Raw genomic sequence first — 19794 nt, 5'->3', positions numbered from 1 at the left:
GCACACTGCACATGCGCATGCAGCTTGAGTTTGGTGCGCATGTGTATGCAGCGTGCGCTTGATGCACATGTGCTTGGTGCGCATGCACAGCCAGTGGACCGGTAGCAAACTGGTTCAGATTTTACCACTGCCTTGGAGGTCTTCTAGTCCAGCCCCCGGCTCTGGCAGGAGACCCTATACCATTTCAGACAAGTGACTGTCCAGTCTTTTCTTAGAAATCTCCAGTGATGAAGCCCCTACAACTTCTAAAGGCAAACTGTTCCACCGGTTAATTGTCCTCACTGTTAGGAAGCTTCTCCTCAATTCCAGGTGGCTTCTCTCCTTGATAAGTTTCCATCCATTGTTTCTTTTTCTGCCTTCTGGTTAAACGAATTGTGTTGGCCAGGAATCAAACCTGGGTCAACTGCTTGGAAGGCAGCTATGCTCACCACTGTACCACCAACGCTTCATAAAAGATGAGATGCAGAAGATTCATATGGGTCGAGATACATCCACGCTTCATAAGAGATGAGAGGCAGAATCAAACTTGTTGGGATGGGGAAGGATAGCCAAGAGGAACAATTTTTCCAGTGATGTAACTAATTGCAATAAAAGAAAGATGTCAGCACAAACTTTAGATTAACTCTTTGCTTTCCAGTTCTTATCCACCTCAGTTTCTTCCACTCTCTTCCTGCACGCAGCTGGCCACTGAATCCACAGTATTAAAGCCCAGTTTCTATAGCTGCTTCTGCTGGGCAGGGAGGACAATTAAAGAGGTCCATCACTCCTGATGAGGTTCAAGAGAATAATTGTGATCATTGAGGAAGCCTGCCAAGACTGGGCTGACAAATGCCTAATGCCAGGGTAAGGCCTGAAGGCAGGTACAGTATATGCCATTCATCGCATGAGTGTATCTGTTTCCACCCTCCTACGCATTTTCCCCCCAAGTGATTTCATGTTGAAACCATGTCTCTCCAAGTGCAAGTACAGCCAAGAAGCTTGTGAAGGCAAGGAGATTCCGTCTATTTCCAGCTAGATGCCAACTGGAAGGACAATGCCCATGTCAAGACAACTTTACAAAGAGAACACGTAGCACAAACTGAAATTAAGTAGCTGACAGATTTTAATTTCAGAACGGGGTCCACAGGCAGAACCAGAAACATCAGACTACCTGCCTGTCTGCTCTTTCAAACTAGCGAAAAGGCAATTTAATCGGAGACTGGAGGAAGTCCCGGAAGCTATAAAAAAGATTAAATGAGGAAAACTGCAAGGACCAGGTGGATGATCAGGCTCTTATTACAAATGCTTTGAGGATGGACTTTTACAACTTCTCCAAAATAGGATGAACTCATATTTGAACAGTGGACCTTTCATGTTCCTTAAGCGGTCCCTAAGGGGCCGTGTATAAGCGCACCAGCGTGCCTACCGTCCCTGTCCTACTGTTCCCAATTATATGTGATCATTCTATGTGTTTATGGCTATGTTTTGCCAATATAGATCCTTTTTTTTGGTGGCAATTTTTTTCATATGTCCATGTCTATGTCTATACTGTTATTTGTTTCCTTGTACTTGACAAATAAATAAATAAATAAATAAATAATAAACTCTTTTCTTAGAGGATAAAAGCCAGAGTTGTAGAAAGAGGCTATCTAACATAGCATTAATACTGACAAAAGGACAAGATTTAACTTACCCAAAGTAAGTTAAAGGACCTATATGTCTATACTGTTATTTGTTTCCTTGTTCTTGACAAATAAATAAATAAATAAATAATAAACTCTTTTCTTAGAGGATAAAAGCCAGAGTTGTAGAAAGAGGCTATCTAACATAGCATTAATACTGACAAAAGGACAAGATTTAACTTACTCAAAGTAAGTTAAAGGACCTATATAGGTAGTCCTCAACTAACAACCATAATGGAGCCTTGTCCAGCATGGTTGTAAATTGGGATTGCTACAAGCCAGGTATCTCACACAGCAGATTCAATTTTTTTGAACTTTTCTGTGGTGGTTATTAAGCAAATCCACACTCGTTAAGCAAACACTGTGGTCATTAAGCCAAACGAATGGTTTGATATGGGCCTGATTTAGTCGAAAACCAGAAGGGCTGATTTGCAGCGTAACCGTCATAAAACACGGTCATGTGACTGTGGAATGCTGAAAATGGCCATAAGTGCAGCCCTGTTGCCAAGCACTCCAGATTAATGCCAGCATTAATGTTTTAGAGGTGAGAAAGCCTTTGACAATTTGAATTGGACCTTTATGTTTAAAGTTTTAGAAGATCAGAACTTCGCAGAGCGTTTTATAAAATGGGTAAAATTGACTTATACCTCACAGAAGCAAAAAAATTATAGTAAATCAAGATTTAACAAAACTCTGTAGGATACAAAAGGAACAAGACAAGACTGCCCATCATTTCCCCTTTTCTTTATTTTGGTCCTTGAAGTGTTGAATAGAGATACAAAGCAAACTGAGCAGGTAATAGATTTAAAAAAAACCCGAGTTGGAGCTTCTGCAGACCATTTGACACAGGTTCTCGAAGGGATCTAAAACATTAATGAGAAATTAAAAGAATTTGGTGCTTTAGCTGTTTTTAAGATTAATAAACAGAAGACAAAAGATAACTGGCAAAAAATATAAAGTCAAACAGAATTGATCAATAAAACGGGTTTGAAGATTGAGAAAAAGTTAAAATATTTGGGTATTAATTCGACAAATGTGAGTTTTATGTTTTTTCGGAATAATTATGTTACAACATGGAATGTAGTTAAAAAGGTATGTCAGGATAGGGCAAGTTACAAATGTCACTGCTGGGGACAATTTCTGTGATTAACTATTTACCTAGGATGTTATTTTTTTTCAGATAATACTGTTTTGATAACTGATGTACTATTTAAAGTGGCAGAAAGACAAATCTAAATTTGTGTGGCAAGCTAAAAACCATTAGATATAAGGTGTAAGAAGATGCTAAAGAAAGAAGAGGCTTAGGTTTACCTGATTTGAAATTGCATTTTGCAGCTTGCCAATTAGTTTGGATGAAAGAGTAGGCAATGTTGAGAAACAGGTGGTTACTGGATGGGCATGATTTCAGTTTTGAGTGGTGTGGCTACTTATGGGATGATAAAGTTGATGTAAGTTAAAGTTTTTCAAAAATCATTTTAGTTAGACATGTCATATTAAGAGTATGGAACAGGTACAAACTTAGGTTATGTTCAAAAATAATTTTATGCTTTCATCACAAGAAGCATATTATAGTCACTGGTGCTTTCCAAGCTTGGTTGTTTTCTTGCAGAAGTTTCATTATCTAACATGATCCTTAGCACTGAAAATGTTACCTAGTTGGATAATGAAAAGTCTACAAGCAAATAATCAAGCTTAGAGAGCAATAAAGAGCCCACAGTTCAATCCTGAACTACAAATATTCTCTTCTATTTATGCAATACCATAGAAGAGGAATAATAATTAAGCATAATTGGTTAATCTATGGTGATAATGCGAATTTTTCCAGGGATGAAATCAAGACACAATTTGATATCAGAAGGGTTCATATGTCAAAAGTTTTCATTAGAACAATTCGAAGTATGTAAAAGAACTTTTGGTTTTGAAAATGGCAAGACAGAATTTTAAACAGAGTTATTTACAAAGCATGGACACTTTATTGCTAAAATATATTAATTCTTACTGAAACTCAAAACAGAAGATGAACAATAGTCTATGGAGATTCTCAGTCATCCAGATCCTGGTTGTCCCAAAGGTGCTTTTTCAAGAGGCAATTAGACTTTTCTTTGAAGACGTTTTGCCTCTCATGGGTAATGGAAGGATTTATACTAGATTCCCCACCATCCAGTCAGAGCTGAAGAAGCTTCTCGGATGGGAAGTGAAACATCTTTGAAGAAAAACCAGAAAGTCCAGTTGCCTCTTGAAAGAGCACTTTTGGGAGAAGATGAACAAGTGAAAGAAGGTACGATAAACTGGACTAAAAGCAGAATATACAAATAGATCAGTGGGAGAATATGTGGATGAAACAAATGACATTCACATTGTGCTGTAATCTTAAAAGAAAATTTCTTTTAAAGTGATGTATCCTTGATATTTGTCACCAAAAAAATTTGTCTAAAACATACAAAGGTACTTCATATGAATGCTGTAAATGTGAACAAGAGGGGACTTGTAAAAAAGTAGACATGTAAAAAAGCTATTAAAAAAAATTGGATTCAAATACAGACATTCATTCAGAAGACCTTAAAGATCTCAAAACACCTGAAACCAGAGATATTCCTTTTGGGACTGATGGAGAAATATTTTGGGGGGAAAAAACCTCATGGGACTTTATTTTTACATATGATAGCAGCAAGACATTCGTATGCACATAACGTTTGAAAAATTTGACATCACTTACAATGGGAAGACTGGAGGGTGAAGTTGATAGAGTTGGATGAGATAGTGAAAGTAACACCTTTGATTAGAGAAAAGATAATAATGCTGATCGGAAACCCCTTTGGGACTTTTTGCATGAAACAGGAAAAAAATGAGAATGGATCTGATAATCAAATAAAATGGTAGATCGAGTGGCTCTCAAACCTTCTCTTCACCACAGAACCCCTATAAATACCTTCTGTGGCCACAGATAATGGCCACGGACCCACAAGACTTACCTCAAGATTAAAATCACAACATTTCTTCAAGCCTTCACCCTGTGATGACATTGTAGCCCCACCACCACCACCATGGGTCCATGGACCACAAGTTGAGAACCACTGTGGTAGACCATAAAGAAACGAAAGCTATGTTGTAAAGACTTTAATGTGAATTTATATTCATAGCTGCTGCAAAGAAAAAGTCAGAATCACTCTTTTGCATTTGTTTTTCTCCCTTTTTCTTTCTGCACTTTTGGCTTTGCATTCTTTTTCTCATTCTTTACCGGTTTCTTTCTTCTACCTTTATTGATACCAGTGTTTATCTCTATATCTGAAACCTCTAATAAAATTATCTTTTAAAAAAGGCAACTTAATCATCTGAATGGCTTCTCACACTTATCAAGAGCTGAAAGGCATCAAGGTTTTCTGTCAGATTCCAAAGGCAAAGAGCACCAATGGTGTAAAAAACACAAAATCATTTCTCTGTCTACATAGAACTGTGATGGTGAACCTATGGCACGCACAGCCATGTCACACGGCACATGCAGCATCACCCCATTCCTGTTCCGGGTTTCTGGCATGCATGCGCACCCAACAATCACCTGGCCTTTTTGCCTGTGGCAGTGCCAGAAACTAGAAGAGCTGGTCTTCCGCTTTCCTTTGTGAGCATGCGCGCTGGCCAGCTGATTATCGCATGTGCATGTGCGCCAGAAACCCAGAAGGGTATCTGGCTGAAACCGGAAATCCAGTAGCTGAAACTGAAGTTCATTTTTGGACCCGCGCATGTGCTCTGGGCAGCTCCTCTTCCAGGTTGCGGCCCAAGTGCATGCTCGGTGCTGAAAAGGTTTGCCATCACCGACATAGAAGAAGAATCTGCAAAGGACTCATAGAGCAGAGTTCATTATATACTGACTCGGGCCATCAACCACCAGGCGCTTCTGCAAAATGACTTTGAGGAAGCGTTTATGTTCAAGGAACGCCCTTTTATTATTTTTTTGACTTTTGAGGAGAGGGGGCTAAAACTGCAGGCTAATTTCCCTTCAGCAGTATATAGAGCACGGGGAAGCTGACAGCCAACATGGTACAGGTGAAGGCTGTACTGTAGATGGAGTTCTTCCTCATTTGGGCTTCCAATCTCCTTTCAGTGTTGCACAATTCGAGAACCACCTCTTCTGTCTCTAAAGCCTGGCTCTTCGCCTCTGAGGGAAGGTTAAGCAATTGCCTTTCCTCAGGTACGGACTGGGGTACAACTTTAATGTTCTGTACTTCACGGACCATCTGCCCTAGGTTTTTTTCCAAATTACTAAGCTGCTCCTGCAAACTTCCGAGGAATGAGCTGATTTGTTTAGAGTAGACCAGCTGCTCCTTCACAGAAACCAAGACAGGGTCTATATTTAGTGAGGTGCTCGGTCTGCCTTTGGTCAAGGAAGCCCCTTCCCCTTCCTGCGACGACGACACAGTTGCAAGTTGCAGGATGTTCTTCAGACTGGCAATGAGGTCACCGAGATCCTGTTTTTGGGAGTGATAGGCGGTGGCTTGATCCCGGATGGCTTCCTGAAGGCTCGCAGGGCCCTTCTGGGCTTCGAAAACTAAGGCTTTTAATTCCTGCAACCTAACTCGGTTGATGTAAGTGGAACCCAAGACCCCAATCACAGCCCCCAACACGGAGCCAATAATGGACCAGTTCTTTGTCTTCTCAGCTCTCGTTCTCTCTTTTTCGTGGCTTTCCCGCACGGCGGCAGAGAAGAGAGAGAAAGCTTCCCGCTCAGATTCTTCGGCTGTTAGGTAGTTGATCCGGTACCTTTTCTCTTCCTGTAAGAAAGCCAACAGGTCTTATGAAAAGCCATCACCCCCACCACAAGTCACCAGCAGTTATGTTAAAAGCCTGAAGAAGCAGAATAAAAGAAACCCAATGCATCAGACGAGATGGAATGAAGTCGGCCCTGTTTTACCACTCCTTTATCATGTGGCTGTTTCAAGTATTTGCTAAAGTATTTAATATCAAGCATTTGATATTTGGAGATGGGAATAAAATATCTCACCTGGTTTCTGTAGGTCAAGCTGTTGAGAAACACACAAATGGGACAATTTGTTTTTGTTTTTTTAACCTATGCTGATCTGCCTGCAGATTTGCTGTCAGGGGTCCATCAGCTTTTGATCTTGGCCTAAGACCTTAAAGTAAATGCATCCTGGACATAAACTGTTTCAACTCCTACCCTCAAAACAACACTATAGAGCACTGCACACCAGAACAACTAGACACAAGAACAGTTTTTTCCCCAACGCCATCACTCTGCTAAACAAATAATTCCCTCAACACTGTCAAACTATTTACTAAATCTGCACTACTATTAATCTTCTCATCGTTCCCACCACCCATCTCCTTCCACTTATGACTGTATGACTGTAACTTTGTTGCTTGTATCCTTACGATTTATATTGATATTGATTGTTTCCTGATTGCTTATTTGTACCCTATGACTATCATTAAGTGTCGTACCTTAGAATTCTTGATGAACGTATCTTATCTTTTATGTACACTGACAGCATATGCACAAAGACAAATTCCTTGTGTGTCCAATCACACTTGGCCAATAAAAAATATATTCTATTCTATTCTATTCTATTCTATTCTATTCTATTCTATTCTATTCTATTCTAGAATAGAATAGAATAGAATTTTTTTTATTGGCCAAGTGTGATTGGACACACAAGGAATTTGTCTTGGTGCATATGCTCTCAATGTACATAAAAGATAAGATACATTCGTCAAGAATTCTAAGGTACAACACTTAATGATAGTCATAGGGTACAAATAAGCAATCAGGAAACAATATCTATATAAATCGTAAGGATACAAGCAACAAAGTTACAGTCATACAGACATAAGTGGAAAGAGATAGGTGATGGGAACGATGAGATTAATAGTAGTGCAGATTTAGTAAATATTTTGACAGTGTTGAGTCTATTCTATTCTACTGTGATTTTACGGTAGTCCTCAAATAGCCCTCACAGGACTATTTGAGGACTATTTGAGGTAGTCCTCAAACTACAACAGCAACTCAGTCTGGAATGTATTTTGCTAAGCGATGCAATTGTCAGGGAAAGCGCACAGAGGGCACAGCACAGGTCAGAGAGGATACCCAGGGGTGTGAAATGAATCAGGGAAGATATGTGGGGTTGTGGTGCAGGTTGGGGACGGTGCAAAGGTTGCAAGAAGTCTTAGAGAAGTCGTAGCATGGTCGGGTAGGTTACATGACGGTGCAGCATGGATCAGGGAAGGGAAGGATGTGATGGAGGGGGTGAGAAGTGTGGAAAGAGTGAACAAATGGTGTGCAAGAGGCATATTGCGAAGCAGAGATGGTGCAAGCGGGCGCAGGAATGGAAGAATCCCATGTGAGGGAGGTGAGTGGTTGAAAAATGTGATTAAAAATGCATAAAAATATGTTTAATAGGTTTTGGTGGGGAGAATAAGAGGTCATTGACTATTGGAGAGACAATACTGTTTACAGCTTTGAAGAAAATGTCCAGAAATGATTGGGAGAAAGGGCAGGACACAAAATCAAATGAATCAATAGGAACAGGAACTCTTGCCAGAAATGTTCTATACACTCATCAGGTTCATGTATTTTGTTAATTGCAGAATATTGAAGTGTTTTTTTTTAATAAACCACAAGAGGCTACATCAGGGATGTCAAACTGGATTTCTTGGAGGGCCGGACTAGCGTTGTAGTTCTCCTCTGCGGGCCAGGGAGGGGGAGCGGGGTGGTGGTGGATGGATGGGACGGATGCCTCCTGCAGCACTTTACCGGCCAAAATGGGGAGCGGTTTTCGCTGGCAGAGGCACCACGGGCCAGTCCTTTGATATTTCCAGGCTGGCCCCACAGGCCGGATTTAAGCACCCCATGGGCCAGATGCGGCCCACGAGCCTTGAGTTTGACACCCCAGGCTACATTCACACGCTATCCTAAGCTAGAACAGATCAGATTGCATGGAATAGACATAAAACTGATACCTGATTGTAGGATTCATCAAGTGTTCTTCTTCAAGAAACATTCATTTGATGTGCACGCTTTAAAGAATGAAACGAAATCCTTAGCATCCTTACTCCTAAGAACTCTATGCAGGAACCCAGGAAGGGATGCTAACAGCTTCTAGTCTTGTTAGAGTGCCCTCAGTTGATAAAGCAGTTAGACTGATCTATCATTTCAGCAGCAAACATCCATCATATGGTCTAGGTCAGTGAAAAAACAAACTTTATTCGAACAGCTGGGAATTACTTCATTCCCAGCGTCGTTCAACTCGAAGTAAAACAAATGCCTCAGTTCTCTCGCAAACCTTGGTCCAATTAGGCAAACTGCCAAAGGCCCTTCCTGGCAAACGTCCAGAAGCCACAAAAACAAAGACGTACACGAAGCAGAGGACGAAACAGAAGACGCAGCTGCAACTTTGTTTTCCGGCAAAGCTGAAACATAGGTGCTGGTCTGTTTTAAGCCTTATGGGAGGGGCCAATCATCTCTTGGCCCTACTCCTGAGTTGTCCTTTTTGCTTGAGCTGCTCTTGCCTTCTGGCAGCTCTTCTCATGCGTGCATTAGGAACAGGCTCCTCCTGTTCCTCTGTCTCACTACTATCAGTCTCTGAAGGCTCTGGAGTCTGCACCTCACTTCCCGATGGCCCTGGCCTCACCTCAGTGTCATCACTGTCCGACTCCGTTGCCAGCTCCGTAAGCTGCTGACGGACCACAATAGAGGGAACCACTGTGAAGAAGGACCTTCTTCTTTGTCCTACTAGATCAGAGATCCCCAACCTTTTCAGCTTTGAGGACTAGCACGGGCGGGGTGGGGGTGGGGGGTGGGAGAAGAGGGGATGGTTCTGCGTGAGCGGCCAGCAAGCATGAGCGTGCAGTTTGCACCAGTGGCGATGTGCACTTGTGCTCGCCCGTGGCCTGGTTCCAAACAGCTCACGGCCCCATAGTAGGCTGCGGCCTAGGAGTTGGGGATTCCTGTACCCGTGAAGATGGAGAACCTATAACATTCCCTGCCTCCCTGCTCTGGTGGCTTAGGCAGATGCAACTGGGAAAAGACAGTTGGTCCCAACCCATGAACGGCTTTAAAGGTGATAACCAGCACCTAGAATTGTACCCGGAAGCAAATCAAGACAGTCACAAAATGATGCAGGCCACAGCATTACATGGTCTTTTATCACTGGTCCATCTATATTAGCAGTAGTGACTGGCCCCAGCTTTTGGCATTAGGATGAGTGAATGGGATCCTGGATCTTGCAAGTGCTATACAGTTTGTCTCTTAAAATGGGCACAGCCACATACACCTGAGGGATGTTTTTAAGCCAGGTAAAGCCCATTTCAGAGCTTTTAACAACGGCACCAATAAACTTTACAGAAGACTCAACGATGATAAAAGAGTTTGGGGGCCCAACTGCAACCCTGGAACTTCAGAATTCCCCTTGTCAAAAATCTCTCCCTCTGCAGTTTCACCAAGGATTGCCTGTCTGATTAACAGGGATGAGCGCAATCTGCTCCTCAGCACGATTTGTTCAAAAGTAAATTTCAAGAACTCTAATGGGATTTACCTCCTAGTAATTAATAGAATGCAGATTAGAGGCCTACATGGAAAAGGAGATGCCAGATGTTCAAGCAGTAAAGGATGAGGAACACAAGACATTATTGCTGAGGGAATGCTGGATAATTGGGATAGACAAAGAATACCCCAAAGAAGGCAGTTCATTGACTATAGACAGGCTTTTAGACATGTGTTGAACATGTCAAACTGTAGAATATGGTTTTTTTAAAAAAAAAATGAGAATTCCAGCTCATCCCATTGTCCTTGTGCAAAACCTATACGTAGGCCAGGAAGTCACAGTACAGACAGAACTTGCAAAACAGATCAGGTCCAGATTCACAAAGTTATATACAGGCAATCCTTGATTTACGACCACAACTGAATCCAAGATTTCTGTTGCTAAGCAAGACAATCGTTAACTGAGTTTTGCCCCGTTTTACGAGCTTTCTTGCCACAGTTGTTAAGTGAATCACTGCAACTGTTCAGTTAGTAACATGGTTGTTAAGCGAATTTGGCTTCCTCATTGACCTTGTCTGTCAGAAAGTTGCAAAAGGTGATCACATGACCTTGGGACATTGCAACCTTCATAAATATATGGCAGTTACCAAACATCCTAATTTTGACCACGTGATCATGTGGCTGCTCCAACTGTTGTTAAAACTGTAAAAACCGGTCATAGCACTTTTTTCAGTGCCATTGTAAATGCCACTGTTACACTGTTTAGACAGTCACTAAATGAATGGTTGAGGCCTACCTGTAGTCTCCTTTTATTTACTCAATCTATATAGAAAATATAGATTGACAAAAATCGGACTGAAGAAGATGGTTACGGTTTCAAAATTGAAGGAAAAAACATAAAATAACCTGCACAACGCTGATAATTCTGTTCTGATAGTTGAAAATGCAAATGATCCACAAACTTCAAAGGTGTTGAAGCTACAGGAACCTTGGGGGCAAGTGACTACGCAATATTGGAATTCGACATTAAGCAAATACAAGTAGTAGAACAAAGTCAAACTAGACTCTTGGACTTTAAGAGAGCTAATTTCAATAAACTTAGAGAGAGCTTGAGAAGGATTCAATGGATGAGAATCCTCAGGGGGAAAACAACTCAAGAAGCTTGGGAAATTTTGAAAAGTGAGATTATAAAAGCACAGTCTAACACAATACCAATGAAGAAGAAAAATAGTAGATCTCAAAAGAAACCAGCATGGATGCATAAAGAACTATCTGACAAATTGAAAGACAAAAAGGACAAATATAAAAAGTGGAAAGAGGGGCAAATAACTAAGGCAGAATATCAGCAAATAGCCCGAGCCTGTAAAGATGGAGTGAGGAAAGCTAAGGCTCACAATGAACAAAGGCTAGCGACAAAAGTAAAAAATAACAAAAAAAGCTTCTTCCAACATGTTAAAAACAAGAAAAAAGTCAAGGGAGAAAGTGGCAAGAAGATGACAAGCAACAAGGAGAAAGCAGATCTACTTAACTCATATTTTGCATCTGTCTTTACACAAAAGGAAAAAACAATCCAACCTATCAAAAACAGCACTACAAAAAACAGATTAGAAACACAAGTTAAAATAGGGAAGAAAATGGTAAGTGAACACCTGTCTACCCTAGACGAGTTCAAATCACCAGGACCGGATGGATTACACCCCAAGGTTCTGAAGGAACTGGCAGACGTGATCTCAGAACCACTGAACTATATCTTTCAAAGATCCTGGAGCACAGGGGAGCTGCCAGAGGACTGGAAAAGAGCTGATGTAGTTCCCATCTTCAAAAAAGGGAAAAAAACAGATCCAGGAAACTACAGACCTATCAGTCTGACCTCAATACCGGGGAAGATTCTGGAAAAGATAATCAAGCAACGAATCACCGAACACCTAGAAGCAAACAAAGTAATAACCAAAAGCCAAAAACAGATCATGCCAGACTAATCTTATCGCATTCTTTGGCAAAATGACAAAATTAGTAGACCAGAGGAATGCTGTCGATATAATTTACTTGGACTTCAGTAAAGCATTTGATAAAGTAGACCATAACCTACTACTAGATAAAGTAGAAAAATGTGGCTACCAGATGGATTTGTAACTGGCTGACCAACCGCACTCAACGTGTAGTCCTCAATGGAACTACATCCACATGGAGGAAAGTATGCAGTGGAGTACCCCAAGGCTCTGTTTTAGGCCCAGTACTCTTCAACATCTTCATCAATGACTTGGAGGAGGGGATAGATGGGGAACTCATCAAATTTGCAGATGAAACCAAGCTGGCAGGATAGCCAACACTCCAGAAGATAGGTTCAAGTTACGGAAAGATCTTGACAGACTTGAACATTGGGCGCTATCTAACAAAATGAAATTCAACAGTGAAAAAAGTAAGGTTCTACGTTTAGGCCAAAAAAACAAAATGCACTGGTACCGTATATGTGGTACCTTGCTCAATAGTAGTACCTGTGAGAGGAATCTTGGAGTCCTAGTGGATAACCATTTAGATATGAGCCAGCAGTGTGCAGCAGCTGTTAAAAAGCCAACACAGTTCTGGGCTGCATAAACAGAGGATAGAATCAAGATCACGTGAAGTGTTAGTACCACTTTATAATGCCTTGGTAAGGCCACACTTGGAATATTGCATCCAGTTTTGGTCGCCACGATGTAAAAAGATGTTGAGACTCTAGAAAGAGTGCAGAGAAGAGCAACAAAGATGATTAGGGACTGGAGGATAAAACATATGAAGAACGGTTGCAGGAACTGGGTATGTCTAGTTTAACAAAAGAAGGACTAGGGAGACATGATAGCTGTGTTCCAATATCTCAGGGGCTGCCACAAAGAAGAGGGAGTCGGGCTGTTCTCCAAAGCACCTGAGGGTAGAACAAGAAGCAATGGGTGGAAACTGATCAAAGAAAGAAGCAACTTAGAACTAAGGAGAAATTTCCTGACAGTTAGAACAATTAATCAGTGGAACGACTTGCCTGCAGAAGTTGTGAATGCTCCAACACTGGAAATTTTTAAGAAAATGTTGGATAACCATCTGACTGAGATGGTGTAGGGTTTCCTGCCTGGGCAGGGGGTTGGACTAGAAGGCCTCCAAGGTCCCTTCCAACTCTGATGTTATGTTATGTTATGTTAACTCTAATAATGAAAGACAAGGAACAGGGTGAAAAAAATGAGCAAAATTGAATGTAAAGACAGTCAGTGTAGCAACCAGCCTTTGAACTGACAATTAAGAGAGTGAACTGGTGGACAGCATCTGGATTAACTATCAACAGAAAAAGAACTAATATCAAAAATATGCCACAGGCTAATGCCTGGCAGAACAGCCATAAAGCTCTTGCAAAAGATATTTAAATGATGGATCATACAATCAGAATGGCGTAGCAAACAGTCTTCCTTTTGAAAGTCTTAGTTAGTTGGAAGTTAGACAGAAGGAATATCAATGTTTTTGAGCTTTGGTGTTGGGGAAGATTCTACAGAATATCAATTAAGAAAATACACAAACAGACCATTGAACAAATGAAACCAGACTGTCTCTCAAGGTACAAATAACCAGGTTCAAATGGTCATAATTGGTGCACATTAGCCAAAGACCTTACTCTCTGTGGGACTCTATAATGCTAGGAAAGATGGAAGGAAAAAGAAGCGGATGGCCATCAGCAAATGAATGGATTCTGTTATAGATATGATGGGTACATCATTGGAAGACCTCAAGAACCTGACTGAGGACAGATCAATCTGCAGAAAGTCTACTTATGTGCCCATGAAGGGTCAACACTAACTCCATGGCACACAATAAATCATTCAATTAACAGAAGTTCAGGCTGGCAAAGGCTGGTGCCATGATAGTCATAAAGGCTGGTGTCAAAACTCATAATAGCTAAGATGAGTATTGGCGAGAATGCTCTTCATTCTACTTGCTTTGAAGATGAGAGGGAGAGGACTATGTCCTCAATACGTATTTGACAGCTTCCCAGGCCACATCTGATTGGTCCTTATGGGAAGGAAACATTGAACAAAAAGCACTTTGCTTGGATCTAGTTGGGTTAGGGTTAAGGTTAAATTAGAATAGAATAACAAGGTTGGAAGGGACCTTGGAGGTCTTCTAGTCCAAACCCCTGCTTAGGCAGGAAACCCTACACCCCTTCAGACAAATGGTTATCCAACATCTTCTTAAAAAACTTCCAGTGTTGGAGCATTCACAACTTCTGGAGGCAAGTGGTTCCACTGATTAATTATTTTCCTGAAATAGTTCTAAGTTGCTTCTCTCCTTGATTAGTTTCCACCCATTGCTTCTTGTTCTACCCTCAGGTGCTTTGGAGAATAGCTTGACTCACTTCTTTGTGGCAGCCCCTGAGATATTGGAACACTGCTATCATGTCTCCCCTAGTGGGACAATTTGTTTTTTTGTTTAACCTATAAGGCATGTTGATCTGCCTGCAGATTTGCTGTCAGGGGTCCATCAGCATGTGATCGTGGCTTAAAACTTGAAAGTAAAGATCTAGTTGGGTTTTCTTACATTCTAATTAAGCTCCCAGGATTATAACGTTACATTTTTAGCTGTAACATTTGTCATCTGCATTTTGTCATCATGCACTTTACATGGCCAGTTGAAACTCTTGGGTCATGATTATTCCTGGATTTTTTGGGGAAGACGATTGGAGCCTGATTGGTGATCTGTTGGGGGCCCTAACTTTGGAACATCTATTCGGAAACATCTATTTGGAAACGTCTGTGACGCCGTTGACGTGGAGAGAAGTACCATCTCTCTCAGGCCATGGATTCTAGGACTGTGCTTTGGGCAGAGTAGTGACAATTTTATCATCAGACTATATCTGCCTACCATTCCATCTTTTACCAGCTTTAAGCCAGCCACCATCTGAAGATTTATCGGAGGATGGGTATCCATTTGGATTTGGCATTACATCCTGCCATCCTAGACATTATTACCTCTCGTCGGCCTCTATCTCCTATTTATGCCATTAGTTATTATATATGCGATATTCTGCATTGGAACTCTTGCGCCTGCGAGGTGCCCCCGCCTCGCAGGAATGGCCCACTTCTCTATCAAGGGCCGGCCTCAATGACGGGTCTTGGGATCCACAGAGGTGGCATGCGAAGAAAAAGAGCCTTTGGGGTTTTTTAGATAGGGCATTTTTAAGGGGTGGGAGGGTTAGGGCGGGTGCTGGGGGTAGCCCGTTGGGAGGGAAGCCAGTTCCTGCGTATGCTCGCGGCGGTTATTTATTAGGTTCGGAGGTTATGGGGGGGGAACGTGTTCCTTCTAGTGAGGGTGGTCCTATTTGCACGGTAAGTGGGAGGGGCAGATATGGCGGAAGTGGGGGATCATATCGTTCTGTGGGGGGGCGCGCTCGATGTTTACAGGCGACTGCGCGCCCCGATCCCTCTGACTTGTCCCGTTCCCCGGATGGTCAAGACCCTCAGAGCCTGGGCCTTCGCCTCATGTTATGCAATGCACGGTCCGTGGCCAATAAGGCCCCCCTAATACACAATCTTATTCAGGGGGGCGCCGCGGATCTTATAGGCGTTACGGAAACCTGGTTGGGCACTGAAGGGGGTGTGCCCCTTGTTGAAATGTGCCCGCCGGGTTTCCGTGCATTCCATCAACCGAGGGCTCAGGGTAGGGGTGGGGGGGTGGCGGTTGTGATTAGAGAGAGCCTGGAGTCGAGGGAGACCACTGTACCTCAGATTGCCGGGTGTGAATCCCTCTTTGTGAGATGGGGTCATAGGTGTCAGATGGGCTTGCTGGTCGCGTACCTGGCTCCTTGCTGCATGACAGCTGCCCTGCCCGAGCTCCTGGAGGTGCTTGCTGGGGTGGCAGTTGAGACCCCCAGACTTTTAGTCATGGGGGACTTTAACTTGCCATCTTCCGGCTCGTCATCGATAGCAGCTCGGGACTTCACGGCTTCCATGACGGCCTTGGACCTGACTCAAGTAGTCGATGGCCCTACTCACATTGGGGGTGGCACACTGGACTTGATTTTTATCTCTGGTCAGTGGTTGAGAGATCTGGACTTGAAGGAAATAGTCATTGAACCTCTGTCATGGTCAGATCACTCTCTCCTTTGCCTGGACTTTCTGACCGCCATTCAACACCGCAGGGAGACGGAGCCAATACGTTGGTTCCGTCCCAGGCGCCTGATGGACCCGGAGAGGTTCCGAACGGAGCTTGGGCCACTTCCTGAGGGTCTGGCCCATGGCACGGTTGAGGAACTTGTTGCGGCCTGGGAACGGGCCGCGGCGGGGGCCTTAGACCGTGTCGTGCCTTTGCGGCCTCTGACCCGGCGCTGGTCCCAACCGGCTCCTTGGTTCTCCGAGGAGCTGAGGGGGATGAAGCGCCGGAGAAGACGCCTAGAGAGTTCCTGGAGGTCTAGCCGTTCAGAGGCTGATCGGACACTAGTGAAATCCTATAATAGGACTTACCTAGTGGCATTGAGGGAAGCGAGGCGTTGCTACGCCTCCTCCCTCATTGCGTCGGCAGATAACCGCCCAGCCGCCCTGTTTCGGGTGACTCGTTCCCTCCTTCACCAGGGGGAGCGGGATGACCCGTTACAGGGACATGCTGAGAAGTTTAACGGTTATCTATACGATAAAATCGTTCAGCTTCGGGACGGTTTGGACCAAAATTGCGGTGACTCAGGTGAGACGTCTGAGGGTGGTCTTGGTGACATTGTTTGGGATGAGTTTGACCCTGTGGCTCCCGAGGACATGGACAGGTTGTTGGGTAGGTTGAATGCCACCATGTGTTTACTGGACCCGTGCCCCTCCTGGTTGGTGCTGGCCACTCAGGAGGTGACACGAGGCTGGCTCCAGGCAATTACGAGCGCTTCTTTGGTGGAGGGAGTCTTTCCGGCCGCCTTGGAAGTGGCGGTGGTGAGACCCTCCTCAAGAAGCCTTCCTGACCCGCTGTTTTAGGTAATTATCGTCCGGTCTCCAACCCGCTCGCGGCGAAGGTTGTAGAGAGTATGGTGGCATATCAGTTTCCCTTACACCTGGATGAAACTGTCTATCTAGACCCGTTCCAGTCCGGTTTCCGGCCCGGTTACAGCACTGAGACGGCTTTGGTCACGTTGGTGGATGATCTCTGGAGGGCCAGGGATAGGGGTTGTTCCTCTGCCCTGGTCCTATTAGACCTCTCAGCGGCTTTTGATACCATCGACCATGGTATCCTGCTGCGCCGGTTGGGGGGATTGGGAGTGGGAGGCACCATTTATCGGTGGTTCTCCTCCTATCTCTCCGATCGGTCGCAGACGGTGTTGACAGGGGGGCAGAGGTCGGCCCCGAGGCACCTCACTTGTGGGGTGCTGCAGGGGTCGATTCTCTTGCCCCTTCTGTTCAACATCTATATGAAGCCGCTGGGTGAGATCATCAGTGGCTTCGGTGTGAGGTACCAGCTGTACGCGGATGACACCCAGCTGTACTTTTCCACGCCGGGCCACCACAAAGAAGCTATCGAAGTGCTGTCCCGGTGTTTGGAAGCCGTACGGGTCTGGATGGGGAGAAACAGGCTCAAGCTCAATCCCTCCAAGACAGAGTGGCTGTGGATGCCGGCATCCCGGTACAGTCAGCTGAGTCCTCGGCTGACTGTTGGGGGCGAGTCATTGGCCCCGATGGAGAGGGTGCGCAACTTGGGCGTCCTCCTGGATGAACGGCTGTCTTTGGAAGATCATTTGACGGCCGTCTCCAGGAGGGCTTTCTACCAGGTTCGCCTGGTATGCCAGTTGCGCCCCTTTCTAGACCGGGATGCCCTATGCACGGTTACTCACGCCCTCGTGACATCTCGTCTGGATTACTGCAATGCTCTCTACATGGGGCTCCCCTTGAAGGGCATCCGGAGGCTAGTTAGTCCAGAATGCGGCTGCGCGGGTGATAGAGGGAGCCCCTCGTGGCTCCCGTGTGACACCTATCCTGCGCAGACTGCACTGGCTGCCTGTGGCCTTCCGGGTGCGCTTCAAGGTTTTGGTAACCACCTTTAAAGCGCTCCATGGCATAGGGCCGGGCTACTTACGGGACCGCCTACTGCTACCGAATACCTCTCACCGACCCGTGCGCTCTTACAGAGAGGGACTCCTCAGGGTGCCGTCAGCTAGGCAGTGTCGTCTGGCGACACCCAGGGGAAGGGCCTTCTCTGTGGGGGCTCCCACCCTCTGGAACGAACTCCCCCCAGGACTCCGTCAACTTCCGGACCTCCGAACCTTCCGTCGCGAGCTTAAAACATATTTATTCATCTGCGCAGGACTGGATTAGATTTTAAATTTATATTGGTTTTTAATGGGTTTTATTATTTATACTGTTTTTTAATAATTCGGCTTTTAGAATAAGTTTTTTTAATTGTTATTTTAATTTGTATTTATATGTTTTTTACTTGCCTGTGAACCTCCCTGAGTCCTTCGGGAGATAGGGCGGTATATAAATATGATTAATAAATAAATAAATAAATAAATAAATAAATAAATAAATAAATTGCTGCAGCCTTGTTCAGATAGGATGACCAGCTGGACACATTCCAGATATCACTCTGAAGGAAAACTGACTCCACTGTATGATAATCACCCTCAGCCTATTTTACATAAGGCTTTTACTACAAATAACCTCCACCTCATTCCTGCCCCTGAAACAGGATGAAATCTTATTTCCTTTCAGCCTGCAATATTTTAAGCTTCCCTGAACAAGGTTATGCCTCCTGAACTTAATGCAGTTTTCATGCTCTCAACAGGGGTGTCCAAGCTTGGCAACTTGTGGACTTCAACACCTAGGATGACAACTTCTAATCCTGTGGGTTTCTACTCCTAGGATTCCCCAGCCAACATGCTGGCTGGGGAATTCTGGAAGTTGAAGTCCATAGGTTTTAAAGTTGCCAAAGTTGAGCATCCCTGCATTAAGGTGAGTTTTGCAGATACTTGATTATTTGTGGCAAATGCCTCATTGTAGTACCAATGAAGTCTTTCTTTGTGGCACTGAATTTTGAAGGTGGACTTAAGGGGACAGATTGATCAGCTTTTGCTTACGGTCTTGAAAATAAGTCATTTATAAAAATTAAAACATTACTAGCAAATACCAGGAAACCTGGAAGTCCAGAAAGCCATTAGATTAAATCTACCGTGTAACAGAGGCCCGAGAGCAAAGGACTGAGGTCAGTGCGTGGCCTCGCCCCTGTGATGGCTTAATTTTTCTCACCTTACAAGTTTCAATAGTTGCCACTAAAAACAGAGTCTTAAATGCATCGTTCTACCCTTGGTCACAGAAGTGTGTAACCAAGAAATATAAACCAGGTTTTAGATTCTGTGGGGTTGTTTTTCTAAAGTTGTGTGTAATCTAGGATGGTAGCGTTTGCTTTGGGGAAGAGCAGTGTGAGTCTTCTGCTTTATGAGATGGTTGTCTTGCCCCGTTTTTCCCTTTGGAAGAGAATGCTTGTGCAAACACATCTGGGATGCTGGGAACCACCTCCCTCTGCTTGGCTTAGAGAGCCCTGTAGATGATAGGAGCAAAGCCCCCTTCCTCGTTTCTCATGAGCAGCCTCTCCCACGGGAGCAGGGCATAGCCCTGTGCTTTTTTTAATGCATCACGAAGCACATTTTGGAGGGAAGCA

The 19794-nt window shown here is 43.9% G+C and overlaps 1 protein-coding gene and 1 non-coding gene across 5 annotated transcripts in view; both read right to left on the bottom strand.

Moving 5' to 3' along the window:
* Positions 1–373: 373 nt before the first annotated feature.
* Positions 374–445, bottom strand: TRNAG-UCC (transfer RNA glycine (anticodon UCC)). Its single transcript has one exon. It is a non-coding gene; the product is annotated as a tRNA-Gly (tRNA).
* A 5132-nt stretch (positions 446–5577) lies between these two features.
* CCDC51 (coiled-coil domain containing 51) overlaps positions 5578–19794 on the bottom strand; it is a 30183-nt gene continuing 15966 nt past the window's right edge. For all 4 annotated transcript variants that reach the window (XM_058167567.1, XM_058167568.1, XM_058167566.1 and 1 more), the window contains one exon: positions 5578–6427. In XM_058167567.1, coding sequence (XP_058023550.1) covers positions 5645–6427 — 783 coding nt within the window. In that variant the 3' untranslated portion in view covers positions 5578–5644. The remainder of the gene's footprint in view (positions 6428–19794) is intronic.

Source organism: Ahaetulla prasina, chromosome 2 (assembly GCF_028640845.1).
Source record: "Ahaetulla prasina isolate Xishuangbanna chromosome 2, ASM2864084v1, whole genome shotgun sequence".
Taxonomy (NCBI): Eukaryota; Metazoa; Chordata; class Lepidosauria; order Squamata; family Colubridae; genus Ahaetulla; species Ahaetulla prasina.
The sequence above is the reverse complement of the archived record's forward strand: the minus strand, read 5'-3'. Positions and strand labels throughout refer to the sequence as shown.